The 24,792-nt window shown below is 41.7% G+C and overlaps 1 protein-coding gene across 1 annotated transcript; it reads left to right on the top strand.

Moving 5' to 3' along the window:
- The first annotated feature begins 217 nt into the window (after positions 1–217).
- lrrc17 (leucine rich repeat containing 17) lies at positions 218–23,966 on the top strand. The gene is made up of 5 exons (XM_080492505.1): positions 218–618; positions 9,536–9,893; positions 10,770–11,256; positions 19,561–19,716; positions 22,986–23,966. Exons 2-5 carry the CDS (start codon positions 9,621–9,623, stop codon positions 23,423–23,425), a joined length of 1,356 nt encoding a protein of 451 aa, XP_080348631.1. The 5' UTR covers positions 218–618; positions 9,536–9,620; the 3' UTR covers positions 23,426–23,966.
- Positions 23,967–24,792: the final 826 nt, after the last annotated feature.

Genomic DNA, 24,792 nt, shown 5'->3' with positions numbered 1-24,792 from the left:
CACACACACACACTCAGGCAGGTGCAAGAGTGTTTGGAGTCATGAGGAAGAGTTTTTCTTCTGTTCCAGGCAGATGCACCGTCTATCTCTTCGTCCGTCCGTCTATTATTGGGTCAGTAAACTGCAGATCGTCCCAGGGTGAGTCCATTGGTTCAACAGAGGGGACACATGCAGGGTTGCTTCCCTCCCACACACGTGTGTGTGTGTGTGTGTGTGTGTGTGTGTGTGTGTGTGTGTGTGTAATGCTAAACCAGATAGCCTCGGTTTTACTTTGCATACAGTCTCCCTCCTTCTCTGTCTCTCTCTTCACACTCAGTGCATCCAGCTGAATGGGTGAGGGAGAGACGGAGGCAGGCTGAGTGAGGTAGAAGTCAATCACTGTGCAGGGAGAGAGAGAGAGAGAGAGAGAGAGAGAGAGAGAGAGAGAGAGAGAGAGAGAGGAGGGAGAAGCAAGCACTCGCTCTCTCCCTCACTGCAGGCTCTAAGTTTACAGGCAGCCAGGCAGATTTTCTTGGCTTGGATGCAGCGCTCATGACAGGATTAGGAGCCTGGGACGCGGGACCAACTGGAGATCTGCAGGTCCTTGTCGAGCCCGAGCCAGATTCTCAGCCTGCACAGGTAGGACCACAGTCTTCATAATGTACCCCCACAAAAAAAAAGAAAAAAAATGCAGCATATCTGCATAATCTCATGCAGCTGAAACAGCAGTAAATCTCTGTTTTTTTCTCACCAAGGTAAGAGCCAGTATGAGCAAAAGAAAAAGAAAGAAAGAAAAAAAAAGTTTGGCCACTCTGATTTCGCACACAAAAGTTCATGGGGATAAAACCTGGTTCCTCTGGAGGCTAAAAAAACAACAAAGTGAATCGAAATGAATCAAAGTGAATTGTTACAGAGTTGTAGAGCATGCTGTGCTAAAACTCACTGTTGTTGTTTTTTGTGTTTTTTTTGCTTCTTTTAAATCTTTTTGAAGGATTTACAAAAGAATTAACATCCCCTCCCTTTGTTCCTCAGACAATGTCATTACAAACATGAAGTGAGAGCCAATGTGAACAAATCAGTGAGGCACTAATGATTTTATGACAAGTAGTTCAATTCGAACAAAGAGCCACAACCACAAACCTTGAACTAATTGTCTTTGTTGCAGCTGAGTTGAACGAGCATGAATACAATGCGAAAGTATGAATGGGCTCAGCAGCGCAACTCACCATGTGCACTTAATTTATGACATGTTGTGCTGTTGCAAAAGTGTATGCGCGGGTGGGCGGGGGAGCAAATAAAGTAACAAAAAGTATTTGGATTTTCATATTAAAGTTAAATCTTCTCTCTCTCCTCCTAACAAGAGGAGCTGCTGAGGTAAGCACTCTTCTTTCTTTCAATGAAGCTCAAATGTGGAGTTCTGAAGCGCTGCCAAGTTTGTGGAGGGTCATTACTCCTTGATGTTCATCTAGACTTCCCCACAAAAGGAAGATAAACTCTGCAGCAGGGAAAAGATCAATGTAGATACGTGGTTAATTCTCCAGTTATGCAACTGGCTGGTGGTCCCACTCACATTGCCATGACAGATAGAGCTAAGCACCACTTCCGCCAAAGTGAGGGGTTAATTTCACTACTTGGAGCCACTTTGTACTGTCAGGAGTAGAAATCTGGACGGCCACACCCACTAAATGACTTCTGGTCAGTGAATAGACAACCAGTTCTTTATCTAGGTTAAAAAAAGAAACAAAGAACCATGAGAACTTATTTGATTGTTCATAGAAAAGCTCCAATACAAGTGAAGAAAATAAAGCTATCCCAAAATGGTCCAGTTAGTGGCACAGCTGTTGCACAACACACTCGCAGGTAGTTTAGATGTCTCTGAGTGTGTGTGTGTGTGTGTGTGTGTGTGTGTGTGTGTGTGTGTGTGTGTGTGTGTGTGTGTGTGTGTGTGTGTGTGTGTGTGTGTGTGTGTGTGTGTGTGTGTGTGTGTGTGTGTGTGTGTGTGTGTGTGTGTGTGTGTCCGTGTGCAGCTTTACATTCAGCTGTTCAGACGGGGCGACATGCCTCCCTGTACGTTGTGGTCAAATTCCAGACTCAGAGGAGGAGCGGAGTGTGGTTTCACCCTGGAATTCTGCCCCCCCCCAAAAAAACACACCGAAAAACTAAAAAAAATTTAATAAAAGGGGAGAAGAGACTTGCTTGACTTGCAAGTTTCCTCTGATTACAAAGTTCTTTGGTCCCTTTCATTCTGCTGCTTCAGCACTTAGATTTCAGAAGAGCGCTTCGTAGTATGAGAATGAGAGCTTGAGAGGGAGATTTCTGTGTGTGTGTGTGTGTGTGTGTGTGTGTGTGTGTGTGTGTGTGTGTGTGTGTGTGTGTGTGTGTGTGTGTGTGTGTGTGTGTGTGTGTGTGTGTGTGTGTGTGTGTGTGTGTGTGTGTGTTTTTGCCTTGCAGATGTGTCTGGCCGCAATCCAGGCTGGTCAACATCGCTGGTCAGTGGGGGGCAACATGTCGTGTTTAGGTGTGTGTGTGTGTATGTGTGTGTGTGTGTGTGTGTGTGTGTGTGTGTGTGTGTACTCTGTTAAACGTCTCTCGACAGCTTTTCAACTCCCTTATTTCTAATGAAGCCGCCTGTAGACACTCAAGAATCTTAAGGGAGCAGAATAGAAGAGACCAGAGACTTTAGGAGCTCCCTTCAGACAAACGTTGTAAAAAAGACGCCCCCACCATCGCCACTTGGATTACTTGCTTTGTTTTTCACACTTCATTGATGCCCATGTTCTCGTAAATGTTAGAGATGCACAGCAATCGAGCCAAGATAACGTCAGACTTCATGAAATAGATGAAAAACGGCATCTTTATTTTCACCTACTGTTTTGAAATATAGATTTCTCTGGATTGTTCCACTTTTACATGACTGAATGTGATCTCCATGGGAAAACTGTTGGAATAGGTCAGTCTTGAAATTGTGCCTCTCCTCTCCTCTCTGGTTTTTTTTTTTGCTCTTTGGATTTACAAACCAGCCACATTTTCCAGGTTGAGAAATAAAACTGTCAATGTTATTTAAAGGAGTTAAGTGTCTCTAGTTTTAGAACATGATTAGAAGCAAATCACAGTGGGACTCTCCACACTGGTGCCTGTATTATATCTATTGTAAGCTACCACAAACACACACTGATGTGCACGATTGGCTTCATTTAATTTGTCTCCTTTGTGTCTGTCCAGAACTTCTGTAACAAGAAAAGAAGCTGGTTTCTCATGCAGCTTTGGCTCAAAGTCTATCTGGAACCTCTCCAGCCCCCAAAACCTGTTCTGATATTTGTTTTTGTGAGCTCAGCACCTTGAACCCTCCCTCTTACAAACCCAAGTGTCATTTTTCTCTCCCCAAACCGTCTCAGTCCTCCTCACCGTGGCTCTGCTGCAGAAATGAACCCGTCTGGTTTCAATTAGGCTCGCAGGGATGTGTGAGGGTTTTCTCTTTCTCTACCCTACTCACACGGTCGTATGTCTTGCTTTGTCACTGCCCCGTCCTCTTGCTTTATTATGATACGATTTGTTATCAGACCTCATCTCCCTGCGTTCCTCGTATCTGCTCCTTTGTTGTTCTTTTGGATTTCTGTCTGCCGGTTGGTTTTTACTCAATAGTCGGTCTGTTACACACTAACCGGCCACAGACCTGTGGGCACAGACAGGAAACAGCCCAAAGGAAACAAAGTAAGGTGAACTTACTGGGAGGCGTGCTGGCAGATGACATGAAAAAAAAAAGAAAAAAAAAAAAGAAGAAGAAAGATGCCAATAAGTTTTCTTGGTGTTCCAGTTAGATCTGGATTTTTCCTTTTTTTTTTTTTTTTTTTTACATTTTTCATTAGCGGCAAAGTAGAAAAAGCTCTTTCTTGTTTACACAGCCTGCCCCTCTTGTTCTCACTTTCTTTACTGTAACAGTGACCCCTGTGTTTCTGAACTATTTCCACTGGATGTCTGAACTGTTTCCCTCCCTGGTGGCCTGCCCACTGCTCCTGGAGCATGAAGACTCCCTGAAGGCAGACAGAGACTCTGCAAGTCTCAAGGCTGCACTGGAGAAGTGCTGTGAAATGGATAAGCACAGATAATGTTCCCCCTTTTGTTGTCGCTGAATCTTGCTTCTTCTTCTTCTCCAGCCTGCCAGTGAATTGTCCAGTGACTTTGACGCGTCTTTCTTTGCAGTTGGATTTGAAGCCGCGTACATACGCAACATCTCCACAGTAATGTCAAAGAAGAATCAGGGAGGGTCGCCGGCAATTTAAGCGTCATGTCTCACCACCTGAATGAATCTCAGACCAATTAAAGCCAAAACTTATTACGTCAAACATGTTGTAAACATCAGGAGTGCTGCACAGGAGTTCCATGTCAATCGAAATCAAACACGTTCGCTCTGCTTGTCCGATGAAATTTCACTTTAGCTGACATCATGTTCCTTTCTGTAACGCTCCTAACTGTAAAGACTTGCCTTCTCCTCCTCACTCTTCTTTTTTTGTTTTTACTACCGCCGTTTTTCCTTTCAGTCTGAAACATTTGTTTGCAAATGGTTTTCAAATATGTGCGGGGTCTCCATCTGGATTTCTCTTAATCGCAGCCGGTGCCTGTCACCCCCTCTTCCAGACGTAGGTGGGATGTGATGATGGAGGAGGCCAACGTGTCTGTTCTCGTCTGGTGAGGCCAAATGACCCATTTGAGCCCACACAGACAACTCAGAAAACATCCACCGACACTTATTCACACACACACAGTCTTGTTCCCCGTCATGTCGTCCTCTATGTCCTTTTGTGAGAATAATAGATGTGCATATTGTGCATTTCCCATTATCAGCTGGGTTCAACTCCAGCAACCCCAGGCTGGATAGAGATATGTTACTGCTAATTTATTCATATATTTTTACTTTTTGATCTCAGTACTTACTGCCAAACAGCCTGCTTAAATTACTTTCCACTTCATTACTCACACTGATAACCCTGCAGTACGTGTGTCGTGCTACTGTCTTGCACGCCCACCGCGGTTAAACTTTAAACTCGTACTTTCAGAACAGCGATACAAAATACGAGGTGTAAGGGTCAGAGGAATAAAAAAAAAAAAAATAGTTTCAGGTCACATATAGAGACTCAAGGTAGATAATATATTCAGCTGTATACTCTCTTTGCCGCGTTTGCTAAAACAAATTCCACAGCGTGAAACACAGCAGACGTAAAGGGTTTATTCAGTGGTTTGTTTTGATTGAGAGCACGTTTGTGTAGAGGACTTGGTGTCCTTTACTCGTCTGTAGGCTGACTGGGTAAACTGTTTTGGTGTGGAGAGCCGTTTAAAAGGATTAATGCAACTGATCTAACAATAACTTTTCCATTTGCCCGGCAGATTTAGCAGCAGTGATGTAGTAAGTGTCTGTTCGGGGCACTTTGGTAGCTGAATCTGTCACAACTCATGACATAATCGTGTTCTCACTCTTGCCTCTAAAAGGCTTACGAGAAGTGTGGATTTACGTGAAAAATCTACTTAATGAGCCAAGAATATGACCAAATATTGAATGACATATCTGATACAAAATCAAGAGATATATTTCCTATCCAGACCAAGCTTTTATTGGGCTTATTCAGGACAGATAATAGTGGCAGCAAAGCGTCCAGCATCCTGAGAACGAGGCTCCTGAGGAAATGCCTGACTAAAAGTGCTTAAAGCTGATGTATACACCCACTTTTTTTTCTTTTTTTTTTAAAGACTGTCCCGGGTTCTTATTGAGTGACCAGTGGGAGCTGGTTTGGAAACTTATACCAGACTGAGAGCAAATTTGAGCTGATGTAACCAATGAGGTGAGCCACAGAGATAGTTTTAGCTCGAGTGGGTTTGTTATGGTCACAGATCGGAGGTGTGTTTGGATACTGCAGAGATGACTCCAGATATAGTTTTCTGGGAAGGGCAGGACTTTTTCTGCTGAGCAGCTGTGATGTGGAAAAGATCTGACCAACTGGACCAACCCCGAGCCAAACTCGTGGTTCGCGAAGCTCGGAGGGAAGTGAAACGAATTGAATTAAAGAAAAATGGTGAAGAAAGCGAGCAGCTCCAGTCGAATCCTGCACTTTTAAATAACACAAAGCCTCAGTAGCGATAGCCTTTACCTACATCAGCATGAAGGGAAGCACTGGGGTAATCAGAAGACTTTGTTAAGAACAACATAATGTTGAAACTACAAATTTCTTCAGGTTTTGTCAAAATATATTCAATTAAATGTGGAATTTTGATTGTATACTCACAATTTTTGTGGCAAAATACATTCAGATTTGTCATTATTTATAGGTTATCATATAATTCCCCTGTTCATGCCCACTCAGCATCAACTTAGGCTCTCTATAGCCCCGGGACTAAAATTGCTTTGACAGTCCTGCTTTAAAGAGAACACATGAATGAGCTCATTCATTCCAGCCCTCTTTGTTTAATTGAAGCCGATACTCATTTAGCTTTGCTCCAAAATTGAAAACCAAAGGAAAAAGCTAACTTTGTTGAGTAATATCTGCCTTCCAACACATCTAAGCTTAATTTTCAAACTATTGCCTCCCCTGGATTCATGTGTTCTTTTATTTATCTTCACACATACAGAGTATGGTTGGACAAGGCTGCTGTTAAACAGAGCTAAACGAAGATAATCTATTTCACGAATCAGGTCAATTTAGAGTCATCAATTCACTGTATTTGGAGGAGAGTAGGTGAAAATTCACACAAGCACACACAAGATAGGTACTTATTACATTGCTTATTAATGGAAATCACATATCCATTCACAATCTATCCTGCCTAGTCCACATGTGGTTGCAGTGGCTTCAATATAAAGCAGTTCTGCCTTGAGTGTGTCCTGGATGATCGAGTGAGGCCCGCCACCCTGTGAAGGAAACTCATTTCAGCCACTCATTCTTTCGGTCATGACCCAAAGTTCATGACCACAGCTGATGATGGAGTTGTAAACAGAGACCTACAGTCTACATATCAGTTCTCGTTGCATCACAATGGCCCCGGTACAGAGATTGCATCATTGTACTGGTCTGAAATGGGGGGCCAATCCTATTATCTTTCTTCCCTTGAATAAAAACCTGAGATACATAAACTCCTACATCTGTGGAGGTTTTCCACCCAACCCTACCTGTGAGAATTATGTTTTTTACAGTGATAAGTTATTTAAGAGAAGATGGTTACAATACTATATGAAATGTATTCGCTATTAAATGTCTACTATTCTAGGAAAAAAAACTAAAATTTTAAATAATTTCAATGCAATGCAAACACGAAGCAAAAAGGCTCATAGATTGCCTCTTTCCAAGCACCGGTCTCAAGACTGTTGGAGAAACTTTAAGCATATGTGGTGTATGAAAAGACTTCCTGGTACAACTAATAAACCTAAAGCTTGTTATGTTAAACTTTTTTGTGGTTTTCAGATACTAGCGTTTGATGATGGCTTGTTTTGTTGTGGTTACATTTGGGTTTATTCATTTTATTAGTAATTTCTTTATACTAAGGAGACAGTGCCAATAACAGTGATCTCTATGGTGCATGGACTAAGTCATACAACTTACTGGATATACAGTACAGTTTTTGCTAAATCTTCACTGTAATACATGAGAACCTGAATGTGCATAATAGTTCAGTATTTAGAGAGAACCTGCCAGAGTCTATTCATTGCTTAATTCTATAGTTTATACCGCAGTCTTGTTTAGTCTGGTGTTTCCGCTGGCATCTTGTGTTGAAACATGTTCCTCATTAGCTTCATAATGGAGAAACGGAGACACCAGGACATGTGCCGAGCATTTGTAGCCAAGAAGGTAACAGTATACAGAGTATAGGCTGCATTTTAAAAGCAGTGAGGTGGATGATTATTAACCTTGGGGGAGACGATGACTGAAGAGACTGATTCATGAAATGTGTGTTGTGACTTGGAGAGACCGCTCATTGGAAGTGTATTGTTGCGTGTGATGGCTTGAATGAAAGCAACTAAACTATCAGCGTTCCTTCATTTGAGGTGATTGATAGTTGGACAGTGGAGGACTACCCAGTGAACTGTAAAGTACGTCCCCAGATGCATTCTCAGCTGTTTCTGTCTGTAGCGAGTCAACATGCCCAGTCTGTTATTCACAATGGAAGGATACCATCTGCATTGACAGGCTTGTTCCACTGTGTGGGACTGGGAGGCGGTGAGAGTGCTGCGGTTTTGTACAGTTGGACTGAGTCAGATTCCGTGTGTGTGTGTGTGTGTGTGTGTGTGCGGTGTGTGTGTGTGTGTGTGTGTGTGTGTGTGTGTGTGTGTGTGTGTGTGTGTGTGTGTGTGTGTGTGTGTGTGTGTGTGTGTGTGTGTGTGTGTGTGTGTGTGTGTGTGTGTGTGTGTGTGTGTGTGTGTCTCCCTCTGATCGTTTAGGGGAACAATGACTCACTTCATTTGCCATAGATCTTGAACATTCATACACATTCATGTAACCTTCAGTTAGCAGGCAAGTCTGCTCAGAAAAACAACATTCCTAATATTATTATATTAACTATAATAATTCTTATTTCCAGGCTTGGAAGAAATGATCTATTGTGGTTGATGATAGTTTCACAGTCTGGAAGAACAAATAATGACAAAGCAAGACTCAGAATAGGAGCACAAAAAGCTACTGTTTCATATTTTGAACAATATAAAAACCACAGTCAGATTTGTTGCTTCTTCACAGAAAGACTAAACAGGGAGAAGCAGATGGCCGAGTCGAAAGTCCTTCCACTTACTAATAGCTCACACCTCTACTTTACTTGATGCAAAAAACTTGAATGTGATCTTATATATAGCACTATGCAGGATTTACTTGGCCAGATGCTGTAAATATTTGGAGTGCCCTTTGTTTTCTCTTGTAATATCAAAATACGTAACCATAAGAGTCATTTCTCTCTAAATTAACCTAAAGAAGTGATCACAACACTCATATCTGTGTCTTCAGGGTCTGTTTTGCATACAGAGTTAAGCACAAGTAAAAACGTGGATTCCCGGTGTATTTTGTAATATTTACAACTCTTAAATCACAAAATCAAGGTTTTGTACCTATGAGTAATCAATGTGAACAGACCGTCTGTGGACGTTAAGCTCAAGTTTAAAACAGTCTTTACAGTAACCACATGTTACACGTTAACATGTAACAAATGTCTTTTTTCCCCATCTTCCAAATCCCCTTTTTCCTGTTTACTCTCTCTCTCCACCCCACTCTCACTCTACCTTTCCACTAATTCATTCAACATGGGCCTTGTTACCAGTTGAGATGTCAACATGTCTCCGTGTGCCACCAGGACAGACTGTTCTTCTCCTATTTACTCCCGAGTGTGAATATAGAGGCTCAGATCCTCTTTGTCTCTGAGCGTTTTTCCTGTCATATCTTTGTGATTAGTTTCATGCCTTTTTCAATTTATTGCATTGACCAGAAAGCATTTGAGAGTTGCTATACTAGCTCGATTGCAGGAGTAAGTGTGTTTTTGTTCAAACAACTTATCTCTCACCCTCCGTTCTGTTTTTTTATACACACAGCTGTGACTGGGATCCTGCCAGCGGTCTTCAAACGCTGACCTGAGTACTAAGAGGCCTAACTTCCTCCCCCCTCCCCTCTCCCGTCATGCGTCTCCTGGCTACCCTCCTTCTCTTGCTGCTCCTTCGGTCAGCTGAGCCCCGGAGAGGTCCTCGGTCAAGGGCCGGCGAGAGGGGCGACGGGGGCCGTGTGCGGGGCAGAGGCAGGGTCGGGGTCATGCGGCGGCAAACCCAAGAGTGTAAGGAGTACATGGAGGCTGGAGAGAAGTACCTGGACTGCCAAGACAGGCAGCTGACCACCGTGATGCAGGAATGGCCCACAGACATTCAGCACCTGCTGCTGGCGAGGAATAAAATTCAGGTATTCACCTCCAGATTTCTGCTCGCCCCGGTGCCAAAGGGGGGCGGGTTCATGGCTGCACCGGTTCAGATTAAAGGCACATTTAAAAACCAATTATTGAGGACATATACGGTGGTTTTGTGAGGCAAATGAAATCCTTTGCATTCATTATCCCAGTGTTAAGCACCTCAGTTTGTCCGACGCTCAGCAGAAACCCGGCGAGCTTGTTGATACCACCAGCATCTGTGCGCCATTTATGTGGGTCTCAGATCAAAGATGCAATATTCCTGTGTGTGTGTGTGTGTGTGTGTGTGTGTGTGTGTGTGTGTGTGTGTGTGTGTGTGTGTGTGTGTGTCCAGGTGCTGCGAGAACCAAAACAAAAAAGTTGTGCCATTATGCCATGAAGCAATAAAGACCCATGAGTGATGATCAAATTAGTGAAAAATGAGCATAATTAGTGAAGGAAAGATTTTTTTTTTTATCTTTGTCTTTACATTTCCATCTGGGATAAACTTAACAGAAAAAGGGGTCTTGAAGTAACTATACAGCATAGATTTAACCAATTGTGTGACGTTAAAAGGTGTTAAACTATGTGATACGTCCTTTTAAAGGGAAAACAGAAAAAAAAAATAAGAACGCAAACTGTAAATATGTTACTGCTCAAACTACTTTGACTTAGTGGGTCAGTTACCAACAGTCGTCAAATCCCAAGGTTGGTGGTTTGATTCCCATTATACCCAAAGTTTCTGGGTTTCTCGAGCAACCACCTCACATGGCGGCCTTTGCCACTTTGCGTACGATCTGTGTGTGATGAATGTTTACCATATAAGAAATGTTAAACCAATGCTTCCGTTGAAGAAAGAAAGAAACTAACTGGTTTTTTTTGTCTCCTTCCAGGTTTTGAGGGACAATATGTTCTCCCAGTTCACCCAGCTGAAGAGTTTGGATCTCCAGCAGAACATTATCTCCAGGGTGGAAGACGGCGCCTTCGACGGGCTTTCTCAGCTCACCACTCTGCTCCTCCAGCACAACAGTCTAAAAACCGCCTCAGAAGAGGTCCTGCTCCCGCTGCCCCGCCTCACCTACCTCCGTATCTACGACAACCCGTGGAGCTGCCTCTGCCCGCTGGACAGCCTGGTCCGGACCCTGCAGGTACCGAGCCACCGGAACCTGGGAAACTACGCCAAGTGTGCCGAGCCCTTTTCCATGGCGGGGAAAAAGCTGAAAATGGTGAATGTGGACTCACTGTGTGCGCCTGATAAGGGACCGGACGGAGGCGACGGAGGGCCACCACCCAAAAAGCCAATAAAAAAGAAACCGCGAGTCCTGTCCATGTGCCACACTTACATGTTTCCCAAACTCCTGCTGGACTGCAGCTCCAAAGGTGAGAGGATGTCTGCGTGTATCTCTTTAAGAGACTGACTACCAAGATTTTACTATTTCTGATACTCATTTGAAAGACACTCAATCAGTATAACCCTAACCCAAACAATCTCATTAAGTATTTCGTCTTCCTGAGACATTGCTCTCTTGCCCGAACTTGTACAAACAGACTAAGTCATCGCTGAAGTTTAGTCACTTCTCTAATGCCAGCCATGTGTAACAACAAATAATCCCACCTGGCAGAAGCGGCCTGACACATGCACAGCCCTGGCAGAGGAGCGTTTCAGAATGAAAAGAAGACCGTCGATCGCTGCTCTCCAGCACAGAGTCACACTTGAGCAAAGTTAAACACCAGAGTTAATTTGGCTCGTGTATTGGTTACAACTCGGGAGCCAGCAGAGAAGTATTTGTTTTATCAGGTGAGACACGCTGCGTGTCTGAACGGTGAAGTGTTTGGTGGAAAAGCTTCAAGTGAAGGTCCGCTTTTAGATGTCACAGTGCTGGGTGAGCTGCTTTGTGAGTTGCCGTTGATATCTGCGCGAATGGGAAAAGGTGAATGGAAATCACGATATAACACACCGAGGTGTAAAAAGTCTGTGACTTTTTGGCTTATTTATGTTCTCATCTTCTTCAGTAGCAGTTAGAAACTCTTGAATGTGCTTTATTGTGATTCAATTGAATTAATGTCCTGCAAAGGACATCCTTTCCATCTAAATCTGTGAACAGTTTCAGTTTTTAATGAGTCATAGCTGCATAAGAAATGAGAACATTCAAGTCTCAATACAAGAGAGATGCTCCTCAAACAGGCAGCGATAAACTGTTTTCTGAAACCGTGCAGATGGATCACACTTAATTACTTTTACGAGAGCTTTTTAAACCTCCCCCGTCTTTCTATTTTGTCGCTTCAAGGAAGCCCGCTGATCTAAATACACACTGGATACTGAAAGATTGCCTTTGCTCAAGATTCAGACCGAGTCAGAAACCCTCTGCGTTTGAATGACCGATTGAATCCATTTATAAATGGGGAGCTTATGCCTCTCAATGAGAGCAATCTTTCACGGCGCTCCGACAAGCCAAGAGCACACAATGCTGCATCTGTGTTGTGCAAATGCTCGAGGAAGCATTTTGCATACTTTCCTAATTATTTTTGATTTTTTTTTTTCTTTCTACAGTCAGACTTCTGAATCAATTCTTTATCTGAACCACTAGAAGGTTTCTCTGTTTCTCTCATAGGCGGTTTATCCCATCCATCTTTCCTTCTCTCTCTAACCCAGTAATAAGTCTTTGTTGCCCCATTTACAAACCGTGCTTCACCTTAAAGACTGTATATGCAGCTGTTTCGTGTGAAATTCAATATGTGCTTTCAGTCATGGCCGATGTGCTCTCAGACGTTACCAAACGACTGGAGGTTTGTCGCCGTCATTTTCTCTGCATCAGATCCCGGCAATGTTGTTTGCATTGGTCCCTGTAGTGTTATCAGCTGAGTGAAATTGAATCACAGATAGATTATGTCATTATATGCTGGTCCCCAATCTGTGAGTTGCCTTTTTCGGCATGATTCTATCTATTAATATGAAGGTAAGGACTCTTAGACTTTGAAAAGCCCTGGCCATAGCTGGATCATTTTTAGCAGAAGTGGGTTTTTCAGAGAGTGTCAATGTGCAGTCTGTGATCCATCAATACAAATCTTTTCCAAACTGCTGGAAAAAATGTTTGCCGCTCCAGACCAACATTTCGGTTTTTTGGTGTCTCCGATGTCACAACCAACCACCTTCAATGCCATTCATATGTGACATGATGCTTCAATTAACTGCCAGTGTTGCTCCAGTGCTGCAGGAACACTTAAAGCTTCCCTGTGGTGATTCATCGTGAAACTAAGATTTTTTTAAATCCCTATAAACGAGCTCCCATTTTCTGTCTTCTGATTTTCTTGCACATTGATGACCTGAACAGTGAATAACTAGAGAAGGTTGATACGATCTGTGGGTATTGTTTTGTCCACTTATTCCTTTATAAAAGAAAGTTAAAAAATGACACACAGTAAAAATAACTGGGGACCCACCTGTGAAAACATTTTTCCCCAATATCACTGGAGCAGAGCAGGACTGTGGCCCAATAGCAGCTTTTTGTCCCTGATCATTTTGTCCCGGGTCATTAAGAAGTTATGAATCAAATGAAAATGAGTGTACAGGATGCATGCAATACAACCACCTGGCTTTCATGATCAAGACTTTATTTTCCCAATGTCTCTTGTTTCTGGGTACCTTTACTAATCAATGGAAGGACTCGACTGACGCACAGCAGTAACAGTAGCCTATTAAATATTATATTCACAGTCAATCTTGTTGTTCCTCTGGAAAATAAATTAGAGGGAAGCATTAAGGCTGCAGAGATAAGAACCCAGATGCAAACACAGATACCTTGCAGAGCAATAAAGCAAACTTAACTGGAGACTATGGTCCAGGCAATGTGTAGTATGAATAATAAAAACAAAAAGCAACCACACAGGGAAAGTTCTTTTAGATTTAAACAAATGGAGCTCACAAGGCAGATACGGGTACAATTACAGATGAACTGGGCAGCAGTGATACCAAGTGTACGATCAGTATTGTAACTACAATAATTTCACCCAGCATGCGATCAATATTCCTAAAAAAGGCAGAATGTGCAGTGTTTTTACCATTTTAGGAATAGTTGTGATCGACATGCTCCAGATGCTCGACAGTTTTGTTTTTTTTGTTTGTTTGTTTGTTTGTTTCCATGAACTCTGAAGGGATCCGTTCCCATTTATTTCAAGCCGATGGTGTTTTGTTGATCGTGGGGTACGAGCGGCGTTCACCCCAGAACAAGAGGCTGGGAGGTGAGCTACACCTCACACAAGAGATGTACAGTCAAGACAGAGAAGATCAGGTCAGGAAGTCGATCAAGAAACAGAAGTAAGGAAGTGCAAAGATGCCGTGGTGAGAGACAAGAGGCAAAGACGACGACTTTGTAGCAATTGCAAAGAAATACGCTTCTTTTTTTTGGTTGTACAATATTTTAGACATACAATAATTTCCCTCAAACTTTGAGAATTTTGATATTTTCAAGTACATATGGCAACGCCGCAAAGCACATTCAGAGAGACAAATATGAGACATAATTGATGAGAAAGGAGCATAAGAGATCACACAGAAAAGAGACAGGGCTGAGCAGAAAAGTACTGCAAAACATAAATCAACAGAAACTTGGTGCAACAAGAATGTAGACTTTAGGACATAAAACCACAACAGTGGAAACAGAGAAACCTTGGAACAATGTGGGAATAAGACACTGGCAAGACCTGAAAACACCATAAAATCACAAAATAAAAGAAATCAAAGAACAATAAACACTCGGGCAGCTTCCTGCAACATGTGACGCTGAACCACTTACAGTTGTATAATTGGCAAACTGGTGAATAAAACTTTGAAAGCCATTTTACTTTCACATTTAAAGTCTATTTTTCAGCTCCAGTCAAACTTAATTTGGTTCAAGATGGTAGAATATTCCCCAGTTAAGAGTGTAGATGGGTTCCTTTATGTGTCTGTGATATGAAGATGGACGGATGTGCAGGCACACATGACAAACATGACTAAAGTCCTATCTTTAAGAAATTAGATTGTGTAAATAAACCGTCACACACCAGTGAAGAAGCCACAACAACTTTGTAGTGAAGTGGACACCAGTTATAGTTCACTACACAACGTTTTTAAGTGGATACATAAACATTTTGTTGTGTTTGGGTATCTGTTTACAAGACAACGGTGCTCTGAATTACTGAAAATGCAAGATTTTTGGAAAATGTCTCCCAAGTTGGAGCTATTTGAAAATGTTGCCTCGGTGTAAACGGGGAGAAAAAGAAAACAAATTTTATGAAACGCTGCTACGGCGCGCATGTGTGTGTGGTGTCATTACAAAAACCACCAACAGCACCCACTAGTGGCCCTACATGAAAACTACATCGGTTTAAGCGTTTCTGCCATTTCCGTGTAAACAGCCATCGTTTTCAAAATATTGCAGAGTAAAAGCGAAACTTTTCTGAAATGAAAATGCAAAAATTATGCAAAATTATTCACTTGAAACCTCAGATGAGTATTTTTTTTTTTTCATTGCAGTTAATTAAGCACAGCCGTTATTCCTAATGTTTGGGCTTGCTGTATTTATGAAAGATGAAGAAGTGCTGCTTGTTAGGATGACTTTAAACACACGATATAACGTTAATGTTTCATTTAGTTTGGCAGTGGTTGACACAAACAATCCTCATTATTATTTGTCCTGGTTTGTAAGTGGCTTCCTATTTTATTTGTGACATTTGTTGACATTGCACAGTTGGGCTCCCACTATTTCACCGACTGATTGTGTACAACGTTAAAAAGCTAAATGAAAACACTGTTGGTACACTAAACTTGCCTCCCCACACTTCAGCTTTTACATGATTTCCTTTTTTCTTCATTTGGTACATGTACGAACTCGACCGGTATTGTCGGGGGAAACTGCGGATAATCGCATTACTTCTGCTGGTAATCCAGAACACAAACGTGTTTGATGAATGTGGTAGAACTCACAGCTATAAACTTTAATTACCTTCAGTCGGACTCTCAAGAGGAAACGGAGTCTGACAGCTATCATCAGGATGAGAAAGGCCAAAAAATACAACAAAAAAAAAAGTCAACCTGATATGAAAGTTAAGTGAGAGCAGGGTTTGTGCAGGGTGAACAAGAGTATCTGGGAATAAAAATCTCAGCGCAGAGTGAAAACATACTTCTGTCATAAAACTATATTTTCCTCGTGTCGCTCTTCTCCCTGTTTTCTCCTGAGTATTCACGTCTCCCTTGTTTGGCCCTGAATGCAGTTTTTTTTTTTTTTTTCTGAGGTGAACCACTGAAGATTTCTGTCTCCATGCACACAATGAAAGCAAAACCGTGAGTTGATGTGGAAATTTCTCAGGCTGGGGTTAATCCGAAATGTGACATTTTTGTCTTTAAATTTACTTCTTATCGGGTTCATTTTATACAATCTGCCCAATCTTGAGCTCCTTATTATTAGGACTGGTGAATATGTGGCTTAATACATGCAATTCAGCAGAAATTGCACAGCAAGTAGCTTTAAATGACCCGAGTATGTTCCAACCGTTAATGGTCAGTAAAATTTACAGAAGCCCTCCTCGTATTAACCTCAGCAATAAAAGAAAAAAAAAAAAAAAAAAAAGTGGCATTAAAGTTTATGAAAACACTGAATGGAGCTCCCCCTTTTCCCTGAATAGTGTAGGAAACCAAACACATGACAGATGTGTTACATTACAGCAAAACCTGCTTTCAGGAAGCTTTCCTCCACAAATCTCATGTTGCTAAGAAACCCGTCTCTACATGATGTCAAATGGTTTGTCGTGAATCCCAGACTTTGCCTGGATTGCACCCCAGAGGGGGATAAATTGCGAGCGAATTTTCAGTGCATCCATGTCTGCCCACGCACATATTATATCATCCTTTCAATGGATGTCCCGGATCGCAGACAGAAGACGGACACTTGGCAGATAGAAAAACATAGAGAAACAGAGACGGAGCCGCACACGACACGTTGCTACGACAGCTTCAATTCAGCAGAGTTGAAATGCCACTCGTTCTTGACTTTCACTTTTCTTTTCTTTCTTTTTTAGATTCACAAATTATATATTTGGGGTAGACAATCATCTATAGCCAAGTGTCTCTCCCCCAGGATTCCCACCTATACATTTCAAGCCTAGGGTCAGGCTGAGCTGCTTTATGTGACCAACACACCAAATCCACTGCCTGAACAAACCTATAAATCAGTCCTTCCTCTTGTCAGGTTTTCAGTCTGAGTCCAAGTTTCAAGAATTCACTAACACTACACACCGCTGACCCCAGAGTAATCATGTCAGTGCTGTAAAATATTAACTGCTTCCCTTTCTGCTGTCTAAACAGCACGGAACACATGGCGAGGCCGGTGGTTTGCACGGATTTCACTATTATAAGCACAAAATATTGCACTGCTGCGTGATATTTTATGGGCTCCATAAGGTGACGAAAAGTCACCAAGTCTAAAGGCTGCGGACTTTTACTTAAGCCCACATGTCGATGCAAATCATCTGCCGCGCTAACACAAAGCCTTTAAAGTGCAATAAGTATATAAATATCCAGATTAACAGCCTGCACCGAGCCCCATTCATTCAAACTGTGTAAATATTGCTGTGTATTTCACGGCAGCGCATTTCTTCAACTAAAGCCGTGGCCTGCTTGTGTTGTAATAAGCCGTCACGTTTTGACAAATAACTGTTGGAAGGAGGAACTGGGAGCTCGAACTTTGGCTTGGAATAGGCGATGCGATTGAACAAGAAATAAGAAATGAGACAATCGCTGTGAAACGTCTCAGGTGAAATTTATTGTGGAGTTTTTACGGGACTCGCGGAAGATACTTGGGAGACATTTTCTCAGGTAATAAACCTAAAGTATGAATAAATAAATAAATAAATAAATAAAAAATCTCCCAGATGTTCGGTGGAGTAATGACTCCAGCAGAAAGCAGGAAGCCCAATCCAAAAGCACTTTTGGGTGGATGAGGTTCATATTTCCTGACATGTTTCTGCCTCTGTGTGTTTCTTCACTTGGTTGTTGAGGCTACAAAAAGTAAAAAAAAAAAGAACAAAAGGACTCTAGATAAAATTATATACTTCCTCAAGAACACATATTTAGCTCCAAGAAGCAGTTCATAGTTTCTCATGATAATAAGTGTGATAATCATCATTAAAAAGAAACGGGACATTGCGGTCACTGACACCACTTACCCATTTTTAAACTACTGTCACAGTTTGATACGCAGTGTAAAAGATGATCCCCTTTCACTTTAAAACGCAGATGTTTCCTCCTTGGACAGAAAGGATTTGTATCTGGCTTTCAAGGTTTCAGTCTGATATCACACGAGGGAGCCTGAGAATTTGGGTCTGATGTTTGGCGTGATTGCCCTTTTTCCAGCTTTTACAAAACTTGCAAACCAGGAAAGCTTAGATCAGATGTTTAGTATTGTGAAAAACAGGGAGCTTGCCGTCTTCCTGTCTCAAAATGCTTGCTGCAGAGTCAAGTCACTATCAAAGAACAGTGATTACATTTCTTAATGGCGCTTCCTATCTGTACAGGCTGATAAAATGAGTGTTTTCCTCAAGTCACTGAGGATTTATGGCACTGTGCCTTCCTGGTTACAAGCTGAAATGTCTGTGGCTGTCAAGTGTCCATAAAGACTGTAGTTAAAAAGTACCTCGAAGCAATTTCCAGGAAATGTAAATAAAAATACAAAACAAGTATCAACACCATGACAACTGCTCTTTTTTTTTTTTTTTTTTAGTTTTCATCGCCAAAACCTTCAAACAGGTTTTATATCATAATAAACTTGGTTTGCTTGTGTATTATCCATCACTCAATTGCCGAAACACTTTTCATCTGCAAAACATTTAATCACTATTTGATGCTGACACAGATGGCACAGGCCACCGACTTTTTATTTATTTTTTTTACATTTTTGCACGTGTTGACAGGTGAAACAAGTGTAAAAAGACAAAAGAAACCACTAAAATGCTTCTTTTTTTTTTTTTTTTGAAGGCCTTGATCCGGCGTGAGCCCTTGTGCAATCAGAGCTCTAACAGAAACCCGATGTGTCCGTCGTTAGCAGACATTAAAGTTTCGGCTTTTTTCTTTGCGGCTTTGTGTTCGACCACGTCACATTTATCTTTCGACTGCCCTGACATTACCAGGATGATATAATGTTTTGAAAATGTTCCCGACTCTGGAACTTCCATTATGAAGTCCAGGGGGGCTCTGCTGGTGAGATTGCAATATGGAGAAATCGCTGTTTCATGCATTAGAGCGTGCGCGTGTGTGTGTGTGTGTGTGTGTGTGTGTGTGTGTGTGTGTGTGTGTGTGTGTGTGTGTGTGTGTGTGTGTGTGTGTGTGTGTGTGTGTTGGGACGAGAAGCCCTCCTACTTGGCCACATAGGAGAGATTTTGTTACACACGCTGTTGCATTTGAATCCATCTTTAAGATGTAAAACATCTTGAAAACATAAAGATCCAAACACATTGTGTTTCTATCTGCGATGCTTTTGAGGGGTTTGTGTTCTTTGTTTACATTAATTGGATTTTCTCCGTCAGATCTATATATTCAAGAGGTACACTGTTTTGTTTTTTATATCCGAGCAAAGCTTGACCATTATTTTCTCCATTTTCCTCTCGCTGCTTCTACATCATTTCAATTCTTCTCTCTCTCTCCCTCTGCAGATTTGAACAACATCCCAGCCGACCTGCCGTCTGACATAGTGAAAATGGACATGTCTCATAACGGCATCCAACATCTCAGGCCCAAACAATTCCTGCTGTCCAAAGATCTCAAGATGCTCAACCTCAGCGGCAACAACCTCCACAAGATAGACACAGGTGACAGCCATGCAATAACTTCACTCAAACGTATGGTTGATGTGCAGGCAGGTGAATACATGAAACATATTCATATGGAAGGTAAATAAGACAATAAGCATGTCATGAAGCCCTGATTGCTGCTGAAAGAGGTCCAGAAAAGGAAGTATTGAGTAACTTAAGTTGCATGTATTGGTTTAAAAAAGACGCCACTTAAGGAAAAGTGAGGCTGTTTGGAAATGGTTTGACAAACAGAATTTCCATTGAATGTGTTGAAAGTCTTTTATGTAGTCTAAGCCACATATTTACACCCATATGATTGGATTTCATTCACTTTTCATGGCCTCATAATCTACAAACATCAGCAAAAAGTCTCAAACTACCAAAAGACATATAGATGGAGCTTTGTGACCTTAACTGTGGCCGCCAGATAAAGTTACAACTATTTTACACATTAAGTCAAAAACAGTCATATTTTTCATTAAATAAGTGTTTTATAGTATACTTATATCGTTACGACCCAACTCTGCTAAGAGGAGGATGTAGGAGTAGGAAGTAACAATAACCAGGTGAGTTTGGGTGAAGCGATGGTTTTATTGGAAGTTCTCAGGTTCTCAGAACCCCAAAGACAATAATATAACAGGTATTTCCCAATAACTATACGAAGGTTGAGTCACTATAACAAAAAGGCAGCTTCTTCGCTAGAAGGCCGTGAACTAAGGTTTCAACCAAGACAAATTCATAAACAAAAGAGCGGCAAAAAGGGAAACAGCACAAAACACCCAATTAACAAAAAAAGGAAACAGCTGGTGCCATCACTAAGGGTTCAGTTAAAACAAAGATTAATGCAATTCACACCCTCAAAGATCGGAGTGGAGCAGAGTTCAAAAGATCCCAGCGCTCAAAACACACGCCGAGGTTCTCGGGGCTGACTGAACAGACACTTCCTGCATCAGCCGCCATGAGAGGCCTCCTGGAGCTTCTTAAATGGCCTCAGCTGGTGGGCGGAGCTGAGCCAATCAGCAGTTATCCTCCAATCAGAGTCCTCTTATTGGACTATATTTTTTTGTCATATACAGTGTCACAGAAAAAATCCCCCAAAAAGCCATTCAGTTATCAAATTTTTAATATCTTGAATGATAATACCCATTAGTGCCACTCACCTCATACCATGCCTTCTATTAAGAGTAATGAGTGATAGAAAGTCCTTCTTTTATTGTAAATATAGTTAGTGCAGCAGATTCTGAATGTGGGATGAAATATTTTGGATTATTGAACTGCACGTTGATTTTCAACATCCATCTGCAGTATGAGGGCAAACACAGGCAATGTGCACCTTCATAAATGAATATAAAGTGGGAAAGAAACTAGAAATCAGAAATATGTAGTCATCGATAAAGACAATAAAGTAGGAAGAGACAATGTTCCTGGAAACTACAACATTTTAGTGGTTTTAAAATCAATTTAATTGATGCAAATTTTGTGTTTGTGAACTTCTGCAGCAGCGTAGTTAATTACCAGAAAGTGCAGATTCCTCTTTTTTACAAGGCCGATAATGTCTGGGCCAACGTCTTCCTGTTCAGGAGGGAAATCCTTTACAACAGCATCTAGATTTAATCATCCCAACAGAAACACATGCAAACAATCGACTGTTGCTCTCCCCAGTGTGTCTAAAACTATTTGGAAACTCCAAAAGAAATTTTGTGCAAGTCTGAGGGCTTGTGATAGCCAGTGACATCTGGTCTCAATGAAGAAACCTCCTTCTAATCATGAGTAAAACTCAAAGAGGTTGTTTGCATGGCCTTGTTTTCATGTGGGGGATGACCAGGGAAAAACTGAAAAACAAACAAAACAGAAAAACAAATGAATGAAAATGCAATTTTGACTGCTCTAGCAAAATACTTCCATGTTTTCCATAGTTTTCAGTGCTGACTTGGACGGTTGCTAAGCCAAATGACTGAGGGTTTTCCACGTGAAGCCAACTTAAAATAGAAGAAATGATATATATATATATATATTTATTTTTTTTACATTAAATTTCCTCTCACCCCTCTGAAACATAACGTGATATTTTAGAAATTGTCGGTGTCCCGTTCAGGTCAAGCTTTCAGAGTTCAAACTCGTGTTTTTGTTGTTTTAACTGTCGAATTTGTTATTTAACAACAAGAAAAAATCCGATTTCCTTCAGGCAAAACTAAAATTGAAAACCAGACCACACCCAGGTATGAGAAGTGTGTTTGCCAGAGAGTTAAATTCGAAGCGATCAATTGATAAATTAAGTTTCTCCAAAAGGCAAATGAACAGTAGCAGGTTTAGGAGAGTAGAAAGATTACAGGACGTCCTTTCCTCCCGTTTCACTCCTGTCGGCTAAATTGACTCCAAAATGACCCACATTTTCCATAAATTGATAACTGTCTTTCTCTAATACAAGTGACATATTTATTCCCACCACATTTATCTTCCCCCTCTCTGGTCCTTCCTCCTCCCATCGTCCTCCTCCCACCATCCTCCCTTCCTCTCTTCCGCTCTGGTCAGATCAAAGATGTGCCAAAGGCTAGTGGACAGCATGAAACAGTCTCCCCTGTGCCATAACTCCCTCTCACATGTGCACGCATGGGAAGAGGAAGAAAAACAACAAATTGGACTAATAGTGTCTGGAACCTTTCAGGCATGACAAGCAGTCGCCTTTCAACTCACTAATTATGAAGCCCAGCTGTTGATTTGCTCATCCGTTCACCTCCTGCATTTCTTTGATTCGCCAGAAATTGATTGAGAAGGTGCGGCCGCCTTGGAAAGAGAGTGTTGTTTTCAACGGCTTACTGGATTCATAGCTGCTTGATTACTTTGAATCAAGTAAAGAAGCTTAATCTATACTTTTTGGGGGGGGGCTGTGAGTACTTTTTTGGAATCTCTGCCAGTTAGAAAGCAGTGTTGATAAAACGAAGGGAAAATGAAAGAATGAGGTAAAAAAATAAATAAATAAATAAATAAAAAGGCTCCCTGGATAATTGTAAAACTGCTTCAGAGTGATGAGGATCTTTGGCATCTTTACATCAAATGACCATAGACTTTATAAATAATCTGCAACTGATGCTACTTTTGTACTGAAGTACCAAGTTTTGATGAAATATTATCTCCACATAAGTCACACCTGCAGAATAAAACTCCACAAAGCAGAACAGCAGACATTGATGTCTTGGAAAAATCTGATGTCTGTTAATTTGTTCTTGGACTTATTTTCTTTTTTTCTCCCTCTCCCTCCCTCTCCCTCTCTCTCTCTCTCCGTCCAGCTGCTTTCGCTGGCCTGCTGTATCTCCGCGAGCTCGATCTGTCCAACAACAGCCTCCATCACTTCCAGTACGGCGTACTCGAAGACCTCTACTTCCTACGGAAGCTCTCACTGGACAACAACCCGTGGATCTGCGATTACAACATCCACTACCTGATCTACTGGCTCAAACACCACCCGGGCGTCTACTACACTGGCCTGACCTGCTCTGAGCCGCCGGAGTTCAGGGGCTGGCGGGTCGAGGACTACGTCAAGACCTACAACGGGGAGTGTCCCAAGGACAGACAGACAGAAGGGATGGACACGGGACAGGGAGGGCAAGGGGGGTCCGAGAACGAGGCGCAAGAGGCGGTGGGGGAGACGGGGGAGGCGCACGGCGACCGTCTACCGCAGCACCTGAGAAAGAAGCCCAACAAATTCGAGATCATCAGGTTGAGTTAGGATGGAGGCGCGTGAACGGACTGACTCGGATACAATAGGAGGAAATTGAAGAGTCGAATTGTCGATTATTAAATGTAGACTCAGTAATTTGATGACAAGAAAGAAAAAAAAAATCACAATGGGGAAAGAAAACCCTTTAGACCTCATTAGATCGATCAATCTTTCCCTTCTTCATTAGGATTGCCATTTTAATAGCTGCACTGTCAAATTACTGAGTGTATCCCTTTAAGTAAATACCTTGGGGTTTTTTTGTTGCTTTTCTTTTACCTTTTTTGATTTTTTTTCTTAAAGAAAATTACCAAACATTCCCAGTACAGTCCGTTTCAGACCTTTGAGTTCACCATCAAATAAATGTATTCTTACAATTTCTTACAGCTGACCTGCAGGAGCTTTCTGGATTGTATGAGAGGAAATAGATAAATAAATAAATAATCGGGATGTAATATTTTGCCACACAAAAAGGAGTTTCTGTTCTTGTTTGCTGTATTGTACCATCCTGTCTACCTGTTCTCTGGAAATAAAATTGGGTTTATTTTTTCTGAAATGTTGTTTTTCTAAGTGATGGTCGCACAGAGCAGACATTGTGCGTACACTTAATTATGAGCGATGACAGGAAGCATGTACTGCATCAAACAGAGGCTTTCTGGTTCAGAGGGGTCGTGGAGTTTCCAGACTCTCTGCCGGGAATCTGCCAACTTTGCCGCAAAGGACCAATTAATTATGTGCAAAACAGTACAAATATCCAACTATCAAACTTTAATTAACAATAACTGTGATTTGAGCATTTAATTTTTACAAATCCTTTGTCATTTTGCACGCTAATTATCTGACAGGTGACACAAGGGACAGAAGAAGAATGTGCTTTCTAAATAAAGTAGTACCCAGAAGAGGTGGTGTACGAGATGGATGGTCCCATCCCTTGAAGCAGGAGGTGGTAACTGTTAGCCCAGCCCATAGCAACAAGCGCTATTATAATACAAATAAATCTTTTGGAACCCTGTCGTGTCATTTTGCCCCTGAGTCACCATGGTCACATTTCTTCAGAGAAAACAAAGCACCACCTTCACCAAGGAAGCTCTCCGTCTGCTGGCGCATTGAGTTAAGCCGTGACCTTAAGTTTGAATCCCAATAGAAGCAAAAAAGACAAACTCTGTGGTGCAAGGTGCAATTACTTGCACCACAAGTCTGAAAATTTCAATCTGTATTAATTGAATCAATTTTGTTAGTGCATCCTGTGATGTTTTAATTCTGTTTGGTTCAATAATGTTCCTAGTCAATGGACCTCCAAAACAGCCGCTCCAGATTATTTGTGATAGCACAGCACCACCAAGTGACTGAAGGGTAGTAGCAGAGGAAGCTTCAGGTAA

This window comes from Lipophrys pholis (assembly GCF_963383615.2).
Source record: "Lipophrys pholis genome assembly, chromosome: 22".
Taxonomy (NCBI): Eukaryota; Metazoa; Chordata; class Actinopteri; order Blenniiformes; family Blenniidae; genus Lipophrys; species Lipophrys pholis.
Note: the sequence above shows the minus strand (reverse complement) of the source record. Positions and strands in the feature narration are given on the sequence as shown.

Bases quoted from the DNA above. Each gene is read 5' to 3' on its own strand.
- lrrc17 (XM_080492505.1), top strand. From the start codon at position 9,621: ATGCGTCTCCTGGCTACCCTCCTTCTCTTGCTGCTCCTTCGGTCAGCT. The intron at 9,894-10,769 runs GTATTCACCTCC...GTCTCCTTCCAG, and splicing joins TGGCGAGGAATAAAATTCAG to GTTTTGAGGGACAATATGTT. The intron at 19,717-22,985 runs GTGACAGCCATG...CTCTCCGTCCAG, and splicing joins CCTCCACAAGATAGACACAG to CTGCTTTCGCTGGCCTGCTG.